This window comes from Gouania willdenowi, chromosome 19, assembly GCF_900634775.1.
Source record: "Gouania willdenowi chromosome 19, fGouWil2.1, whole genome shotgun sequence".
Classification (NCBI taxonomy): domain Eukaryota; kingdom Metazoa; phylum Chordata; class Actinopteri; order Blenniiformes; family Gobiesocidae; genus Gouania; species Gouania willdenowi.
The window spans coordinates 2,352,129-2,369,847 of NC_041062.1; the positions used below are offsets into that span (position 1 = coordinate 2,352,129).

At 38.5% G+C, this 17,719-nt stretch overlaps 2 protein-coding genes across 2 annotated transcripts in view; both read left to right on the forward strand.

The window, feature by feature from the left end:
- Nucleotides 1-5,225, forward strand: part of LOC114481422 (zinc finger protein 385D-like) — a 55,735-nt gene extending 50,510 nt beyond the window's left edge. The window contains exons 6-9 of the mRNA XM_028476244.1: nt 2,025-2,387; nt 2,560-2,762; nt 3,193-3,291; nt 3,403-5,225. Of these exons, the coding sequence (XP_028332045.1) occupies nt 2,025-2,387; nt 2,560-2,762; nt 3,193-3,291; nt 3,403-3,633 (896 nt within the window). The 3' untranslated portion in view covers nt 3,634-5,225. The remainder of the gene's footprint in view (nt 1-2,024; nt 2,388-2,559; nt 2,763-3,192; nt 3,292-3,402) is intronic.
- A 2,257-nt stretch (nt 5,226-7,482) lies between these two features.
- Nucleotides 7,483-17,604, forward strand: LOC114481929 (dnaJ homolog subfamily C member 7-like). Its single transcript, XM_028476998.1, has 14 exons — nt 7,483-7,591; nt 11,258-11,346; nt 11,539-11,663; nt 11,791-11,904; nt 12,763-12,837; nt 13,014-13,132; nt 13,894-14,047; nt 14,209-14,373; nt 14,491-14,582; nt 14,665-14,738; nt 14,822-14,968; nt 15,043-15,198; nt 16,209-16,283; nt 16,371-17,604. The coding sequence occupies exons 1-14, from the start codon at nt 7,521-7,523 to the stop codon at nt 16,406-16,408; spliced, it is 1,494 nt and encodes a 497-aa protein (XP_028332799.1). The 5' UTR covers nt 7,483-7,520; the 3' UTR covers nt 16,409-17,604.
- The last annotated feature ends 115 nt before the right edge of the window (nt 17,605-17,719 follow it).

A 17,719-nucleotide genomic window follows, 5' to 3' on the forward strand; every position in this document is an offset into this window, starting at 1 on the left:
GAGAACTTGGGTTAGTATGAAATCTGAGATTTGGTCAAGTCACATTTTTTTGTAGAAAACCGAGTCACATCTTTATTTAGTGGTGTCAAATAACTGAAATACTTTCTTTGTTAAAGTTGCTGCTTTTTTGTTGTTAGGCCATCAAAAAAGTTTTTATAGAAACAAAAAGTTTTCACTTTTACTCTCTTTTATTCTCACTCACTGCCTCATTCTGTCAGACCGAAGAAATGTCACCACCTTCTTTTCTGTTCACTGTGGCGTTTCTACCTCATTATTGATCTCCTCCCACATATTTTCTCCCAGCACCTATCAATTTCCCTTTGAACACATAATGATCAGCTTGTTACGTTCAGCGGTTGCCATGGTTGTTGACTGATGGCGACAGACGGAGCTTTAGCAGAGCTTGAGAAGAAAGTGACAGACAGACAAAAGAGCATAAAAAACGATTGAAACCATAGAGAAAGGAAGTAAAAACATGTTGCTCAGTGAGAACGCAAACAAGATACATTTTTGTTTTATTTACGTGTTTTTGTTAGTTCTTCTCAAAACATATTGGAATGTTGACATTCTCCCCAGATTTCTTGAACAGTATTTATTTAAATGTAAATAAGAAAATGGATAGAAAACTACAGACCCAACAGAGAAACAATAATAGATTTCATGGATGTCCAATATCCATCAGCTTCCTGTAAACTTGATTGCCCTATAAAAGAGCAAATTATTAAAGCAGCATAGGGCAGGTTTGAGAAAAAATAAACATTAATTTGAAGTTTTTTGAATGCTAATGGGTGATGAAGCGCTCTAGACCAAAGAGTATGAGCCCACACACATTTATCTCTATTGCCTTGAAAAGATTGTGTGATACATGTTGTACTGCTGTTCTGGGCTCACATGATGCTGGTGCAAGTTCTCGACGGCTTGGAAATAAAGAAGAGTGAGAAGAAGATGGTTTGGAGACTGAGAGAAGACAATCACAGTGGACTAAACTACTGTTTGGTTCCACAGATAATCATAGAGGCATGTGCACAGGTCTTGCAGTAAATAGTCACATGAACGGCGAGTAAATAAATAAGTAATCAATATTTATTTATAGAGCGCTTTTCTCAGGTAAAAAAACCACAAAGTGCTTTACACAAATGTCAGTATCATCCCGTCTAAAGAGAACATGGAAGAACAGGGAGAACATGGGAGACAAGAACGGGAGAACTGCATGACATTTGGAATGCGGATCGAGACGCATTTTCTCGTCTGAGTCCGACCCAAAAGTGAAAACCTCGTTTTTTTCACAAGGAAATTACATATTTGTTTTTTTTTTTAGTGGTAAGCACTGATTTTATTTACAAACAACTGTTAATGTCAACATCAAATCAGCGCACGGGTAACAAGAGAAAGTGAAACACAAACAGGGGCGCAGTGCACGCAAGAGACCCATCGGAACTATTTACATAATCCATGTATCAAAGATAAGAATAATACATGTTATTATGCAGAAAAAAGAATGTTTCATTCCTTTGAAATCATCCTCTGCTCCATCCTCCCTGACCAGCAGATCACAGCTGATGCTGCAGCAGGAAATGAAGAACGCTGCGCGCACACGACACCATGACCGAACGCAAACACCAGTTCTACATATCTGTCCGAACCCTGCCCGTACTGTGCCGTTGGGTCTCGTCAGGGTTTGGTTGGGTATCCATCCTCTAGTTACAGTATCAGCTGTGCTCCGGTCATCCTGCCCTCGATCCTGCCCTATGCTTCTTTAAATGAAAACTTTTCATCCCCCACCCCAAAGCTAACAATAATAGATTACATGTATGTCCAATGTCCATTAGCTTCCTGTAAAGTTGGTTGCCTTATAAAAGAGCAAATCATTAACCGTAATCAAACAACAACCTCTTTTTCCCTTAGTTTAACCATCACAGCAAACCTACTTCTTCACATTTTATCTCTACAATAACCAAGAAAGTGATTATTTTAAAATTGCTTTCCATACTTTTGCATTAGTATGTTTCTCTGTCTGTTCATAGGTCTAGCCATTTTACCCCCAGCCACACAACAAACAGAAAAAATCCAGGAGAACTCCACTTCTTCTTCTTCTCAAGTTTCACCCATAGACTCCCATTCATCCTCCTCGCCTCCCTTGTCTCCAAAAGCCTCCACTGGCTCTCAGCTTACTGATCTACCTTCAAAAGATCTCCATTCAGATGGGTGTGACCATGCCACCAGTTCACCGCAACGTTTGGATCCTCAAGACGGCTCTGTAGGGGCTGAAGAGGAACAGGCGAAGGGAGAAGAAGCTAAAGACAGCAAGACGGATAAAAAACCTCTTCATTGTCCTGCATGTAAAGTGACGGTCAACTCCAACTCTCAGTTAGAGGCTCATTGTAGTGGTATGTAGAAGCATTCTTCATCCACCTGTTACAGACTTACAATATATGTGTTCTAAATGTGTTTCTATCATCATAGATGTTTATTCCAATAAGTTTCAGAAAAATTTCAATAATTCATGAGAAAAAGCCACTTCCTGAAGTTTATTTTTTCATTTCTAATTGGCCGAGCCAGGCTCCAAGCACAAACAGATGTTGGATGGACAGAACAGTAACCATTCACAACGTAGGGTCAAGTTAACGTCATCGCCCAGAACAACCTGTCACATTAAACAGCGAATGAGCAACAAGCCCAGAGCTGTGGTCAGTGTGACCAACAAACCTTTCTACTGCGAGCTGTGTCAAGTGTCGGTCAACTCAGAGACTCAGCTCAAACAGGTGTGCACGTTTGACGCAATTATACACGGTGGCTGGGAAGTGCAAAACACATTTGTAAATACCACAACAAATTTACATAATTAGCTAAAAAATACAATACTTTTACAAATGTTGAAACAGATTTACAATGGCGCATTGTATGTGTGAAATTTGTTGCTTGAAATCATTACGGAAAGGGAGGGTCCCAGACGCTGGAAGAAGGTACGGCAAGCTATAAAGTTGCCATTGTAAATCTGATTTGCTATTTGGAATTTTTTTTTTTAGATAATGATGTAAATTTGTTTTTAAAATTGTGAATTTGTTGTAGAATCTGTAAATGTGTTTTGCACTTCTCAGCCATCGTATTTATAGCAGTTTTTTCCACCCAACAAAGTATCTTACTAAGCTAGCTGTCGTATAGGCTAACTAGATGTTCACTCTTGTGTTTTAGCACATGAACAGCAGAAGACACAAAGAGCGTTTGGCCGGGAAGCCTGTGAAGGTGAAGTTCACTCCGTACAATAAGCTACAGAACAGCACAGTCTTAGCGGTGAGAAAAACATCAAATGGAAAGACACGTGCAGAATACACATGAAATATGTTTATGTTTGCATGTTCAAAGCTCAGTAATTAATAAATTACACACTCCTATGTGTTCCAGACCAAACTGGCCCTTCAGAAGCACCTGTCCAAGGCCCTGCCGACAGGGTTCTTGAGCAGCGCCTTCAGTACAGCTGCTTTGTGTGCCATGTCGTCTGGGCCCCTCGCACTACGACTCCCACCTGGACCCGCAGCCATCATCCAGGGTCCCCTGATCAGTCCAACACTCTTCAGGCCTGCCCCAGGACCCCTGAGGGCCGCACACACTCCTATCATCTTCTCTCCTTATTAGCATATAGCAGTATGCTAACGAACCTACGGTGGCGAGGAGCTGAACTTGTGCCTGGCACCAGGACACTTTTTTTGAGCTGCTTTGAAATGTGAATTTTTAAGTTGTTGATAAGAATGAAAACAATCCCCCTGGTGTTGGCGGAGGTTACTGAGCAGCATCCTGGCCTTCAAACATCGCTGAGCTCATGGGTTCTTCTCTCTGGGGTCTGCCCTTCAGGAAGCCATAATGACAAGCAGCCTGTCAATCTACTAAGTCAGTAATACACTGATGTATGTTAATATTATTAATGTCAATACGTGTTTGTTGCCACAAAAAAAAACAGTTTTGTAGCTGTATTGAAAATGAAAAGAAGGAAACCTACACCATCCGTTATTAGGATTTAAAACCAAACACAAATTGCTGAATTCTAGATTGTGTTCGACTCCCGTTAAGTTTTTCATTGTAACTACCGTTCATGTTTGCTAAAGCCAATTAAGATAAATACAAGTGATGTTCAATATTAGCTTTACACCGATATCCAATATGTTGCTATTTTCCAACACTAAATTTTCCGATTTCCAACATTTACAGATACCACTATATACACAGATTCCCTCTCCACCAAACAAAGTTTAGATCACATTATATATAACTCGGAAATAACAGATTGAGACTACTTTTAATGTGATGCCCCTCTGAAAGTATTTCAAAAATGAACATTGGTGCAAGATAAGAAAGTTATGGAAATAGTGCAATATTTGTTTTGAATACATTGTCTCAAACAGCACATATCAGTTTTTCAATATCTGTGGGAAATATTACATTTTACCACTAATATCGGCTCATAATAATGGTGGGCCGATAATATCACTCATCTCAAATAAATATATTTGCATTGCAGATCACAAATGTGTTGAACGAAAGTTTGATTGGATATACATTTATTTGAATAATTAAAATTGACAAACTTTACGTACCTTGCCGTTTGCCACAAATTGGACCAAAACATCTTTTTAAAATTATTTTTGATTTGCAGTATTGTTTGTTGCCAGTAATTATTTGAATAGTTTATCATTGAAGTAAATTAAGTGGTTCCAATTCATCTTGCATTGTACAAATAAGTGATTATGAACCAATGTACTAAAGCACACACAAAAGGAAAAACTACGTCTTTGCAATAGAGATTCATTTGGTTCATTGGAAACATTGTCTGCAAAAAAGAATGATTATGTTTGTTATTTTTCTTCATCAAAAGTTCTGCCCAAAGGGGGAGAGTTTAAAAGAGCGAGAAAGTTAAATATTGCACATCACTGACCTAGATACTGTTCATCTACATCAAATGTTTTTATATGCTGGCATATATATATATATGCAGGCACTTAAGTCATTATAATGGAATTTTCTTTGTGTATAAATTCATTGTTCATAAAAAAAAGAAAAAAATACTCCATCTTAAGCAATATATCATTTTCATGTGTCACCTAGTAAAAAAAAAATTTTAAAAAAAAGCAAAGACATGTGTAATGATGTGCATCAAGTGCAATAATGTATCATACGTGGTAGAAATGTGAAAAGATTATTCTATATGAACCTATAAATAGTCCTGATTTTTATTTCCTGCTTGTTGGGCTTTGTTTATTCACAGTTGAGAACCTTCCTTCATACATTAAATTCACAGTAAATACAAAGACTTTCGTGTCATAAAGAGCCATAATTAGGTCCAAAGCTGGGGATTATTCAGTTGTGTATGAGGTAAAATTGTGTATCCACAGTACGTCAGTGCCATCATGTGGCGTAAAGCATTAGTTCAATAAGTGGATCTACTTATTTCCATTTGACCTTTGATATGTAAAGATATCTCGTCTCGTCCTCTTTGCAAGATATTGGTTATCTGGATCAGTGATCATGATCATGGAAGAAATTAATAATGCACTAGGTCCAAATGTATGGGCGCCCCCATCGCAATGAAATGCGCAATCCTAGGCCTGATCCAGATGAAACTGTGTAGGGTTTTTGAGTAAACCAACCTGACATAACTGGGTCAAAATTTTTCAAAACAGACCCAGAATCAGTATATCATCCAGCATCCCCTCCAAAATGTAATGGAATCTTCCATGGCCTAAAGCCTATTTTTGGTTAAAGATTTGTCAAAAATCTATTTAGTGATTTTCATATAATCCTGCTAACAAACAAAGAAATAAACAAAAGCTGGCGAAAATATCACATCTTTGGCAGAGGTAATAAAAAATACATGGTGACACAAGCACTTTATATGTGAAGTTTGTTGAATTTTACCACATCTTGGGCTTTAATTTTTCGAATTTAGTTTAATGTTTTTCCATTGTTATTGTATGGAAAACAAGCTCCTGTGTTATTATTTTCACCATGGTGTAGCCTTATTGTCAAACCACCTGGTATGGATGGTTACTGCCTATTATTGTTAAAGACAAATTAACTGACTAGAACTTTCTCCATCTTTCCCAGCACACTAATATTACACACTAATATTAAATAGGTCCCAGGGTAAGGTAAACCTGTTAATCACAAAGAAAAATGTATGTTAATATAGTTAATTATACCTGTGTGGACCATTTACACATTAATGTTGGTTTTATACTAAAAACTCCCAGGGTTTGATTCTTGTTGAGGGCGCGGAAACCTTTTTGTGTGGAGTATGCCTGTTCTCTCCATGTTTCCTACAGGTGCACCAGTTCCCCCCACCATCAATAACAAACTGACCCTGTAGAGCTAAACGTGGATTCAACTCTGACCTGAAATGTTGTGGTTTAATGACACGCAAAGCAACTTTACCTTTATTTGTGTAACATTTATCATGGGGAGCCTTATATTTGTCCTTAACTTGACTAAGTTTGAGACCTCCTGGTGCACAGGAATATCATAGACGTAAACAGGTAAAACTTAAAAAGAAAAACATCTCCAAGAGTGATTAAAATAATCAAGCACCTGTAAATTGCCTTTATGAGAGGAGACCAAGCCCAATCTGGGTTTATATGTGGGTAAGGTTTAGACTACGGTTTTATAGGCCTTAGTCTGCCAGTTGTTGTGGTCTATTCATTCCATTTAATGTTTCTTTTTGTGGAATCCTTCTCCCTTAACGTTGGTCTTTCTATATTCCTGTTACCTTCACACAGTGGAGAACAGAGTAACTGTCAGCGCAGTTTGATATCCTACCCATTAAAGATTTCCATCTATCAGGATTTCCAACATGGATAGCAGACCTACTCGTCATAAAATTTCTTCATTTCTGATCTTGTCCAGCAAGGTGAGATGTATGATTTGCCAAAGGTATCTTATGATGTCAGTATTAGAGGTGGGTTGATACACTGGGTTTACGATACTATAGATAAAATTGATACAATATTTTTTGAGATGGGGATGAAAAACCCAAATAATTGCTGTTGGAAAAATAACTATGCTTATATTTGACTTTAACTCTGGGTGTACAGTACCTAGACTGGAGGATTACACTAGATGTTCTTTGAAGAAGAAGAAAATAATGAACATGTTTAAATCAAATAATTTCTGCATTCCATGTTGTGATCTTGATCATCAGAATGATATAGTTATCCTAACCAAGGCTACTTAACAGAACTCTGATGGAGACCGCAAGTTATGATAAAGAACACATAACTTTAAAAAAAATGAAATATATATATAAAAAAAAAAATACATTTATAAACTGTATTGTCAGATGGTTTGTTTTTTCGTATGATCCCTTTGGCGTGTCACTAATCCTTGACCTGCAGTGGTTTCATCCGCAGACTTTTAAATAGAAATAGTAGATTACGTGTTTTGTTTAGTTGTGTCCTATTTTTTTGACCTCAAAAGAAAAAGGAAAACGGACCGGAAATTACGTCAGCTCTCCATCGTCCTTTCTCGAAAAAAAGATGGCTGCTGTTGACATCGACGTGCCGGTGGACATAGAACTGCAGATAATCAACCAAGAAGACATGGAGCGGTGAGCGACGCGAAGCTTGAGCCATAATTGTTTGTAGTCGGTAGTGGTAGAAATGAGCGGACATGGCCTGGAAACGGTGGTGCGGTCACCTCCGGTAAATAGGCTAACCTGAGCTAGCTGCTTTTGAGCGGAGGAACCTCTATTCTCCTCAAACCTGCTCTTTAATCTCTCTCTGATTTCATGGGACGTGCTGGTCCTTTTTGTGTTAGTAGTTTAATACAAGTCAAACGCCATGGGATGTTCGTTTTGTCTATTAACTTAAGGCAACTTTTTCTATCATTTTTGTGGTTAACATAACTGGCGTTACGGATCTGCTGGTTCCTGGTTAAGCCGGTGACCTGCGCATGTTTCTGTGTGAGCGGAAATGTGTTTGTACATATAAAGTCAAGATCAAACATTGTACTGATATGTTCTTTTTATGTGTTTACGTTAACACTGCTTTCAATTTATCAATCTAAATTACGAGGCAAAATGAAAGTGCGGAAGTTGGTCATCATGTAACATAGAAACGATCTTTACTGGATCACCCGGGACAGGGCTTGGAAATCTAAACACATGGTCCGCGCTACAGTCACCTAACGACGTCTACTACGTTTATCAAGATAATCGCGTTGTGTTATCAAATTTACTATTAGTTTCAGACTAACACTTCCGGTAGGTGCCTATTTGAACAGTGATTTGCTGAGCTTTTCTTCCTTCGAGAAACTTCTTTAGCAAAGGACTTCCATGAGTTTCGGTTTCACTTGAAATGCGTTGGGAGTCTGGACGATTCCATCCGTACTTCTAAGAATCATCAAATAATGTCTTTTAATAGCTTCTTTATACACCCATCAGAGAAATGCGTATAAACAATGTACATTGTTGAAAAGAGTTTTTGACTGAGTGTTGATTTTTCTGGTTGAAGATAGGGCTGGGCGATATGGACCAAAATTCACATCCCGATATTTTATCTCAAAATTGCAATAAACGATATGAATCTTGATATTTTTAATCAAAGTATTACTACAAAGACAATTCTGGGTTCAATTCGCATTTATTTACAAACGGCTTCACAATATATGCCACTTTTGACTTTTTCTCCTATACATAGTTCCCACATGATGTCACAACTTACGGTCATTTCCAGACCCAGCGCCATTGCTGTGGGCAGCTGAAATTGGTTTAGCCTCTGTTCACTGTCAAAAGAGCACACTATGGTCGTTTCGTGTTGGGTTAATGGTGCACTAATTGCTGCGATAGCTCAGTTAAACGTGGATTCTTTAATAAGAGGAGTCGGCAAGTCAGATCCATAACTTCGGGGTAAGGATTGGCTCTCAGAGCTGGGTCGATCGGGCTTGGGTGCGTAGCGGGGCTGGGCTCACTCTGAGGCTGGAGGAGCAGCCGCCGCCCTCCTCCCCTGTGCTCGGCCTGCCTTGCTGTGTCGGTGGCGCTCCCCACCTACTCCCTGGCCTTGCCGCCATCGTCGGCCCCCTTTGCTTGCGGTCGGAGCGGACCGGCGACTCGACGTGCACGGGGCAGTGTCCGGGGCCGGGCTCCCACCTCCTATTGAAATCCATTTCATAATAATAATGATTTGTTGAATATGCTTGTTTTCTTCATGCAGAACAGCTCAAATAACTTACCAAAGTATTGTGTGTACAGTTTTTTATTCAAATTACAACAAAGTAAGCTCAAAGCGTTTAACAATAGTCCATTGTAAGAAAAAAAGAACTCAACAAGATCCACATGAACAAGCATTTAGCGACAGTGGGAAGAAAAAACTCCCTCTTTTTTATAGGAAGAAATCTCCAGAAGAACCAGCTTCAGAGGTGACAGCCATCCGTTTTGACTGGTTGGGTTAGTGAACAGAAGGACAAACAGAATAGGATAGAAGGACAGTCCATCAGAGTGTCCTTTGTTCAATAGCTTTCAAAACCGAAAAATACAAATTTATAGAAAGAAATTTTTCCATAAATGTTTAGTTCAATAATTCTAGTGCTGGGTGTTTGGTGACCAGGAGTCTCATCTTCTGTGTAGCTGTCTTTATGTATTACTGTTTCCAACACTGTATCACTGACTGCAAAAATAAGAAAGAAACAAAACATATTTCTTATGGTAAACAGTTGCATTACTAGATCATTTACATGGTTGCCTCTAGGGATTTCCCGATACAAATTTTTCATTTCCGATATGATACTGATATTGCAGCCTTGCATATCGGCCGATACCGATATTGATCCGATATCAGCATGAATCATACATTAGAAAAGGCTTAAGTTTTGTTACTCAAACAGAGAACAATAGTCAGCAACAGTAGGTATTAGAGGTGTGAAAAAAAATTGATTTCACGATATATCATGGTTTATTGGGTGCTGATTTATTTATTTTTATATTTATCAATATTTTTGTGTATTTGTGCAATATTTCAGTGGTGGTTACAATGCTTTCAATGTGTTGCAATGGTTATTTGATGAAGTTTTGCAATTGCAATGCAATTTTATGATGACAGTGTACATGTTCTACACATGTTATTGTGTCATCACATTATACACACACACACTCACACGTTAATGCTTTTAGTGGTTGTACAACATAAATTAATGCAACACAACATCGTGAAGGGCAGCTCAGCTCCCTGGTCCTTTTTTGCATCTGCCACGCTAACCACCAGGAATAATCATTTAAAAAAAATGTATTTCATGCACATATTATACTTATTCCTTTTCTTCTTCTTTTTTCTGGGGTTTCGTATAAGCCCCAAAAATGAAGCTTGGTTATTTCCTAAAAACAAAATGCATACAATAGGCAATGAATATGTCACTTAACAGACCACCTTACAAATTGTGAAATGCATTAAAGCAACCAAACAATAGGCATAATTACATAAATTTGTTCTCTTACTATGCTAAGCATCTTCAGTAACACAAAGCCTTGTTTTGTTTTTTGTTTACAAAAAGGAACGCACTTTTTTGTTATCATGTTTCATTAAGCCACTGGTTCCCAAACCTGCACCTTCCTTAGAACAATGCAAAACTCTCTGTGATATTTATTTATTTATTTTTTTGGGGGGAAAAAATGGAATGTATTCCCAATTTGAGTTGAATAAGTTTAAAGCTTACGAAAGGCAACCCCTGAGCTGGCAATAAAGAATGTAAAAGATTACGTGCTTTTTCCGACGCAGGGCTTTACACATGATGGAAAGAGTGTGTTGGAAACAGAGAAACAGCTTTCACATTAGTCAAGGATGAATGCTACATAAAAACATTCAGTCATCCAACGGCTGCAGAGAGAGGATTTTCTGGTTTGTAGTAATAATAATTATATTATTGATCTAACTTTTATACCGTTTATCTAGTTCCAAGGGCGTCAACCACAGGAGGCTATTCAAAGTTATTTAGAAGCTGATGACAGTAAGATTGTGGGTGTATGCTACGGTAATTATTATAATAGACTTTACAATAGTTGAAAAGGCAAATCAAAGGTACTTTTAAGATGGACAAAGATACATTGAATACAAATGTTAAAACTCAAGAGATTTAAGTTAGAAGTGAACAGTGAATCCAGTTGAGAAAAGATGGCAGAATATTAAAACTCCTGAAACATGTGATTTGTTAAATAAAGTCATGATATCCAAGCTGCTACATGTGTGCCTTACGTGATTGGTTTGCTTCTCTTTGTTTTTTCTAGTCGGGCTGAAGGCTTCAAAGAGCAGGGAAACGCTTTCTACAGCAAGAAGGATTACTCTGAGGCTTTCAACTATTACACTAAGGCCATTGGTGAGATGGTATTCAATAACTGATTTGAAATTTTCACAACATTCCATAGAAACCTGCTAAGTATTTCCTTAGGACTTTCGCTTTTTTATCTTTTTCTGTGAAACAGCACCAGGATTGTCAACATATAGTGTTTCTGTGGATAGCTGCAGACATTTACTGTAGAATCATTCTTTTTTTTTTTTTTTTTTGCAGATGCATCTCCAAAAAATGCCAGTTACTATGGCAACAGGGCAGCCACCCTCATGATGCTCTGCCGCTTTCGGGAGGCCCTGGAAGATTCCCAGCAGGCCGTGCGCCTGGATGACTGTTTCATGAAGGTCAGTCTAAAGAAAATGTGTCATTCGTTCTGTTTTTCTACTTCGCTGCTTGCTTCAGGATTACTTTCAGATCTGATTGTGACATGTGAGGCTTGTAAATGTTATAGGTGTTGTTTCTGTCACACAGGGGCATCTACGTGAAGGAAAGTGCCACCTCTCCCTGGGAAACGCCATGGCGGCCAGCCGCTGCTTTCAGAAAGTTTTGGAGCTGGAGCCCAGCAATAGTGAGGCTCAGCACGAGGTGCGAGCGTCAGGATTTTTCTTTAATAATACTGAAACACGATAAATAGGCTAAAATTTAACTGCTAGCAAGTCTGACTATAGGGGCCTCCAATTTTCCAATTCCAAATTTTCCAAATTCCATTTCAGTGTTTACTCAATTCCTTGTTACGCCCACATCACTTTACACTTTTTTTTTTATGTTTAAAGGACTGGATAGTAAACTTCTGTGTACCAAACATGCTTAATAGGATTAATAGAGTCAACTACTCTTATTAATTGTACACTTAATGATTCAGATGATTTACAAAATGGGGATGGTTACGCTGAAATAACACAGGATTACGTTGCGAGAGCGACGCCAGCCACACAGCTAGACCCTCAGCTAACGGGAAAAATATACCATGGAAATCCGTGATGTTGGGTTCTTTCTTTCTCACTATGGATTTTATATTATTAAGCGCTTTGAGATGACTTTGTTGTTTTCTGCGCTATTTAAATAAAGTTGAATTGAATTTAATAACCTTTCATTTCTGCCAAATGGCGAATCCGCCTCACGTTTTGCGCGAAACCCCGCACAGCCGTGTGATTGGATGTGCATGTGCAAAGCTCCTCCCATGACGTGTCGCCAGTTAAAATGATCACCACGCTCAGTTATTGCATCATATTTGTAGTCATAGTAATCTGAAATACCTATTTATCACCACACAGTAAAAACACTTCAGGTGAATCTCAGCATTTCATCTTCATTCACAGGATAACATGGTCACTACTCTAACCGTTACTCGTAGCGCGAGAATTTGGATGGAATTGGTATTGAATCGGAGGCCCTATAACTGCTAAGATAATACTAATGAGGTTCCAATGTTGTGTTTCTCAGAATAAGAATGCATCAGCCCTGCTGGAGTATGAGCGAATGGCAGATTTTGGCTTTGGAAAACGGGATTTCAGAAAGGTGCCATTTTTTTTTCACTTTTTTACTGCATTTGCGTTACTCATCTATGAATTTAGGCCTTCTTACTGAACCACTGGATTAAAAACTCACTGCTCATTGCTGTCATATTAGAGCTGATATTGAAGTGTGTTTTTAAAAGAAGAAATTTAAAACTTGATGTTTTTGCTGTGATGCAGGTGGTGTACTGTATGGACCGTGCTTTAGTCTTGGCCTCCGCCTGCCATCGCTTCAAAATCCTAAAGGCAGAGTGTCTTGCTTTGTTGGGACGCTACCCAGAGGCTCAATCTGTTGCCAGGTAGGAGCTGTTCAGCTATTTATACGAAAGACAATGTATAAAACAAACACCAAAAGTAGGGAATTAGGGTTTGGAAAGTTTGAGTAGTGCCTATTCAAATGGTGTCAGATTGGTAGGGAATGTGCATTTGTAGGATGAGCAATAACAGGTTTCCCGCGGATCTTTAAAAAGTTTTAAAAGGCATTAAATTCATGAATCAAAAAATAAGGCCTTAATTTTCATTAAAATGTCTTAAATTTTAACACATACTGTAAATATGGTTTTCTGATTGTAATTAGTGTCACATTTTGAAATAATTTGTAAAATGTGTGTTGTTTTTTGTTTTTTTTTAAATGTATAGATTTTTCTTAATGTTTTTTTATTTTTGTATTTTTGTTTTATATTTCTGGCTATTTTTGTAGTCTTGTGTTTTTGGAGTGATTTTGATTATTTTAGTCTGTTTTTTGTGTATTTTTCTGTCATTTTGTGTATTTTTGTGTGTTTCCTTTGGGGGCTGCCAGTTGCAAGTCTGCACTAGACACTAGAAAAAATCTACCCTAACCCTATATATTTGTGGCATGTTTTTTTTTCTCCCCAATTGTGTTTACTGTGAAGTTGGTCTTAAATTTAATTTCAAATGGCAATAAAAAGTCTTAAAAAGTCTTGAGTTTAATTTGACTAAAGCTGTAGGAACCCTGAATTAGTATGTGGGTTGCACCCATTAAAATGTGCTCAGATTTGAAGGTTAAACTTTTCTGAATGGATAAATCTTTATATTTCAGCGACATCCTGAGAATGGACGCCACAAATGCTGACGCGCTCTATGTCCGAGGCCTGTGTCTCTACTACGAGGACTGCATCGACAAAGCAGTACAGTTCTTCGTCCAGGCTCTCCGAATGGCACCTGACCACGAGAAAGCACGCTTAGCTGCCAGGGTGAGACTCTAGTTCGTGTGGATTTCTCTAAACTTAGTATGAGAATAGGAAATGCAAACAAACAAAGATAGCCTGGAATGATGAATATCCATGCCTTGATCTGAAGAGTAATAATAATTTTATGTTTTTTAAAAGTTGTTGTATTATTTCTCTGAATCTAGAATGCCAAAGCATTAAAAGCCAAGAAGGATGAAGGAAACCATGCTTTTAAAAACAATAACTATGAAGCTGCCTATCATCTTTATACAGAGGCTCTGGCAATAGATCCCAATAACATCAAGACCAATGCAAAACTCTACTGTAACAGAGCCACAGCAGGAACAAAGGTAAACCAACACCACATGTTTGCACAGATGTGCTTTTCACCAAGAAGTTTAAAAACAAGTTTGGCTCTTTTTAGATGTGTGTACTCTAAGTTTTTTGTCCAATATTCTCCCAAACAGCTGAGGAAGCTCAATCAGGCCATTGAAGACTGCAGCAGTGCGATCAAACTCGATGACTCTTACATCAAGGCCTACTTAAGAAGAGCTCAGTGGTGTGTTAAAGGAACTTTTACTTTCTTCATAACAGGCCTCTTGATCTTTGTGCAGTTTTAAGTGACTTTGTGTGACCCTTAGTTACATGGACACGGAGCAGTATGAAGAAGCTGTGAGGGACTATGAAAAAGTTTACCAGACAGAAAAAACCACTGGTGAGCTCATGCATGAGTTGTTTTCTTGTCTGTTTGTTTGTCTGTTACGGATGAGGTAGAAATATGTTTTTGTGCACCGTCAGATCACAAACATTTGCTAAAGAAAGCACAGATGGAGCTGAAGAAGAGCAAAAGGAAAGATTACTACAAGGTGCTCGGCGTTGGTAAAAATGCCACTGAGGACGAGATCAAAAAAGCCTACCGCAAACGCGCCCTCATGCATCACCCAGGTACCTGTGTGACCCCTCAACAACTGTTCCACTTTAAACTGCATGTGGCTGATAACAGGCTCTCTGTTCTAAAGATCGACACAGTGCAGCCACCCCAGAGGTGCAAAAGGAGGAGGAAAAGAAGTTTAAGGAGGTAGGGGAGGCCTTCACCATCCTTTCAGACCCCAAGAAGAAAGTTCGCTACGATAACGGCCACGACCTGGAAGATGACGGCTGCTTTGATGGCGGAGGTAAAATGTGTAGTATTCTGTAGTTTTTATTGAGCACAACATGAGCTAGAATAGTTTTTGGAGATCTTTAAGCAAGCTGATAGTGTTGCATAAACGGTTATTCCTAATGTTTGATGACATTAGTCGGGGAGCTCCGATCAGAGTTTTATGCTTCCGACTCCGATCATCCATGAGTGAGATTTATTAATAACTGCTGATACCGATCACATGGATTAACTGTACATTTTTCAATTTGGTGGACCTCGATTAATTCCATTATTTTTCCGGTATTAGCTAAGCCTTCTGACTGTAGCGCTCATACAGGCGAGTGTTGCCCAGTGTGGGCTGCGTTAGAGGCAGTTTCTCTCTTGCTGTTTTCTTTTCCTTTTCTACTGTGAGCCCCGAAAACTCACCACACTCCAAGTGACAAATGTATTAAATTTGTTGTATTGAAGCTTTTTTAAATTGTTCCCCCCGCGAGGTATTTTTTTCGAGGCATGTGTTGCAGGATGAAGCCTTTACAACATGTTTTTTGGGTTTGCCGTTGTGTGTGAAAGAAAGGGGGAGTGGGCGGAACACTGCAAATAGGGGCTCTACATGCTGCAAAATATGAGCCACAGCTGATCGGATTTTGGCAGGTCATGTGGATGGCATATGTTAATCAATGCCTTTCATCGCCGATCACATTTTTTTCCAAGGAAATCAGTCGATAACGATCGGAGAATCACTAGTTGACGTTGCTGTCTTGCTGGGACTAAAGGGTAGCAATGTTGTCTATCCACCACGAGGGGGCGCCATTCTGTAAATGTTCATTGATTGAAGGGTTTTTAGTCGTTTTATTAGAACTACATCAGAGTTTTCTTCAAGCATCTTGGGTTAAAATGTTTTGGGTTGGGTTGGGTTGAGAATTTTTTATTTTTTTAATGCGTCTCCTGTAAGGATCAGGAAGAGCCTCAGTTTGAATAATAATCTTTCCCAGCAATAATATAACTTTTCCATCACTTTTGTGTTTGCATTTTGTTTTTCTCCAGATTTTGATGCCAACAACATCTTCAGATCTTTCTTTGGTGGTCATGGTGGAGGATTCAGCTTTGATTCCAGTCCAGGTAGGGTTTCTCTCCTCCAATGACCTCCTTCAGTGTTATAAATAATTTAATAAATGTGATGAATAAACCAAATCTCTTATTCCACAGACTCCGGCCCTGGAAATTTCTTTTTCCAATTCGGCTAAATCAACACAGCAATTTGTGAAGTGCAACACAGCAGAGGAAGAACGGAAGAAAGAAAGGAGTTGGAAACACAGTCACCTCCTGGTGCTCCTGCTAAAAGTTCAGCAATATCTCCCCATTACTTCATCTTAAAAGGAGGCACTCCCTTAGCTGTACATTACATTAAAGCTAACATCAACAAAAGTTATCCAGTGTTAGCTTTAAAATCAACCTCTTGGGAACTTGGAATTCTGATCATTTTTAAAACACATCTGTGTGTCGATGGATAATCTCATAAAACCTACATAACAATCTGAAGACAAATTAAGGTAATCATAGTGATGGTTTTTCTAGGACAGCATGTCTCTGTAGAGCAAGACTGTGTGTACTGTGGAAGTTCAGTGTCCATGTGACCTCAGGACAGCCCGTTAAAACACTTGTGCTCTCCTGAGAGCGTGTCCAGGTTTTACGAGCTCTCATGCCAATGCAGGGGTTTCATAACTTTTCTGTTCTGCATTGTATATTTGACTTGAATGTAAAGTGTCTGTATCTCTCTTTGGTCTTCCCTCAGTCTATTTATATTTATTGTACTGTACATCTGAACCTTTTTTTCACCACGTTGCCCTCCTTTTTCTCTCTTTCTTTCTTTCTTTCTTTCATTCATTCTCGCAGAGAAACTCATCTGTAAATGCTTCTATCTCTCTCTTTTTTTTTTTATGCCCTTAAAATAGCACAAGTACACTTCGTTTATCAGTTTAAAAATTGTTGGTTTTGTTAAACGTGATAACTCCCACTTCTACTCAACTTGGACACTGTTTGATTTGTTTGCAGGCGGTGCCTTACTAACTCAATCCTGCTTCTCACAGTCCAGCACTGCAGAGCAAGCTACATTTTTTAAAAATAGTTTTCCTTTGATTTGTTTTATTATCCCAGTTTTCTGCCAGCACGCAAAAATAAAGTCCCAGTTTGACCTGTCAAGGATTGTTTCAATATTGCCTCCTACTGTCCTCAGTCCCACCCAGCTATCATCTTTGTTTACTTGTCACACACTTTTAACCACTGCAGTTCTCACCCTGCTTGTTCCACCTGTTCAGAGGTTGACGGGTGTGAAGTCAAATTATTGTTCTTCTGTATAATTTTTAAAAGATTGTTGCAGTATTAGCAGGACATGTTTTTTTATGGTGTTGAAATAAAAGCTTGTCTTATACTGTACATCTCATTTTTTTGTATTTTTTATTTTTATATTGGCAAATAAAAGTAACAAGTAGGTTTGTTTTATCTCCAGTTTGTATCATGGCTTCAAGATGATCATGATGCTCTGATCATACAGTATA

Coding starts and splice junctions, on each gene's coding strand:
- LOC114481929 (XM_028476998.1), top strand. CDS start 7,521: ATGGCTGCTGTTGACATCGACGTGCCGGTGGACATAGAACTGCAGATA. Junction 7,592..11,257: donor AACCAAGAAGACATGGAGCG/GTGAGCGACGCG, acceptor TGTTTTTTCTAG/TCGGGCTGAAGGCTTCAAAG. Junction 14,583..14,664: donor TACTTAAGAAGAGCTCAGTG/GTGTGTTAAAGG, acceptor TGTGACCCTTAG/TTACATGGACACGGAGCAGT.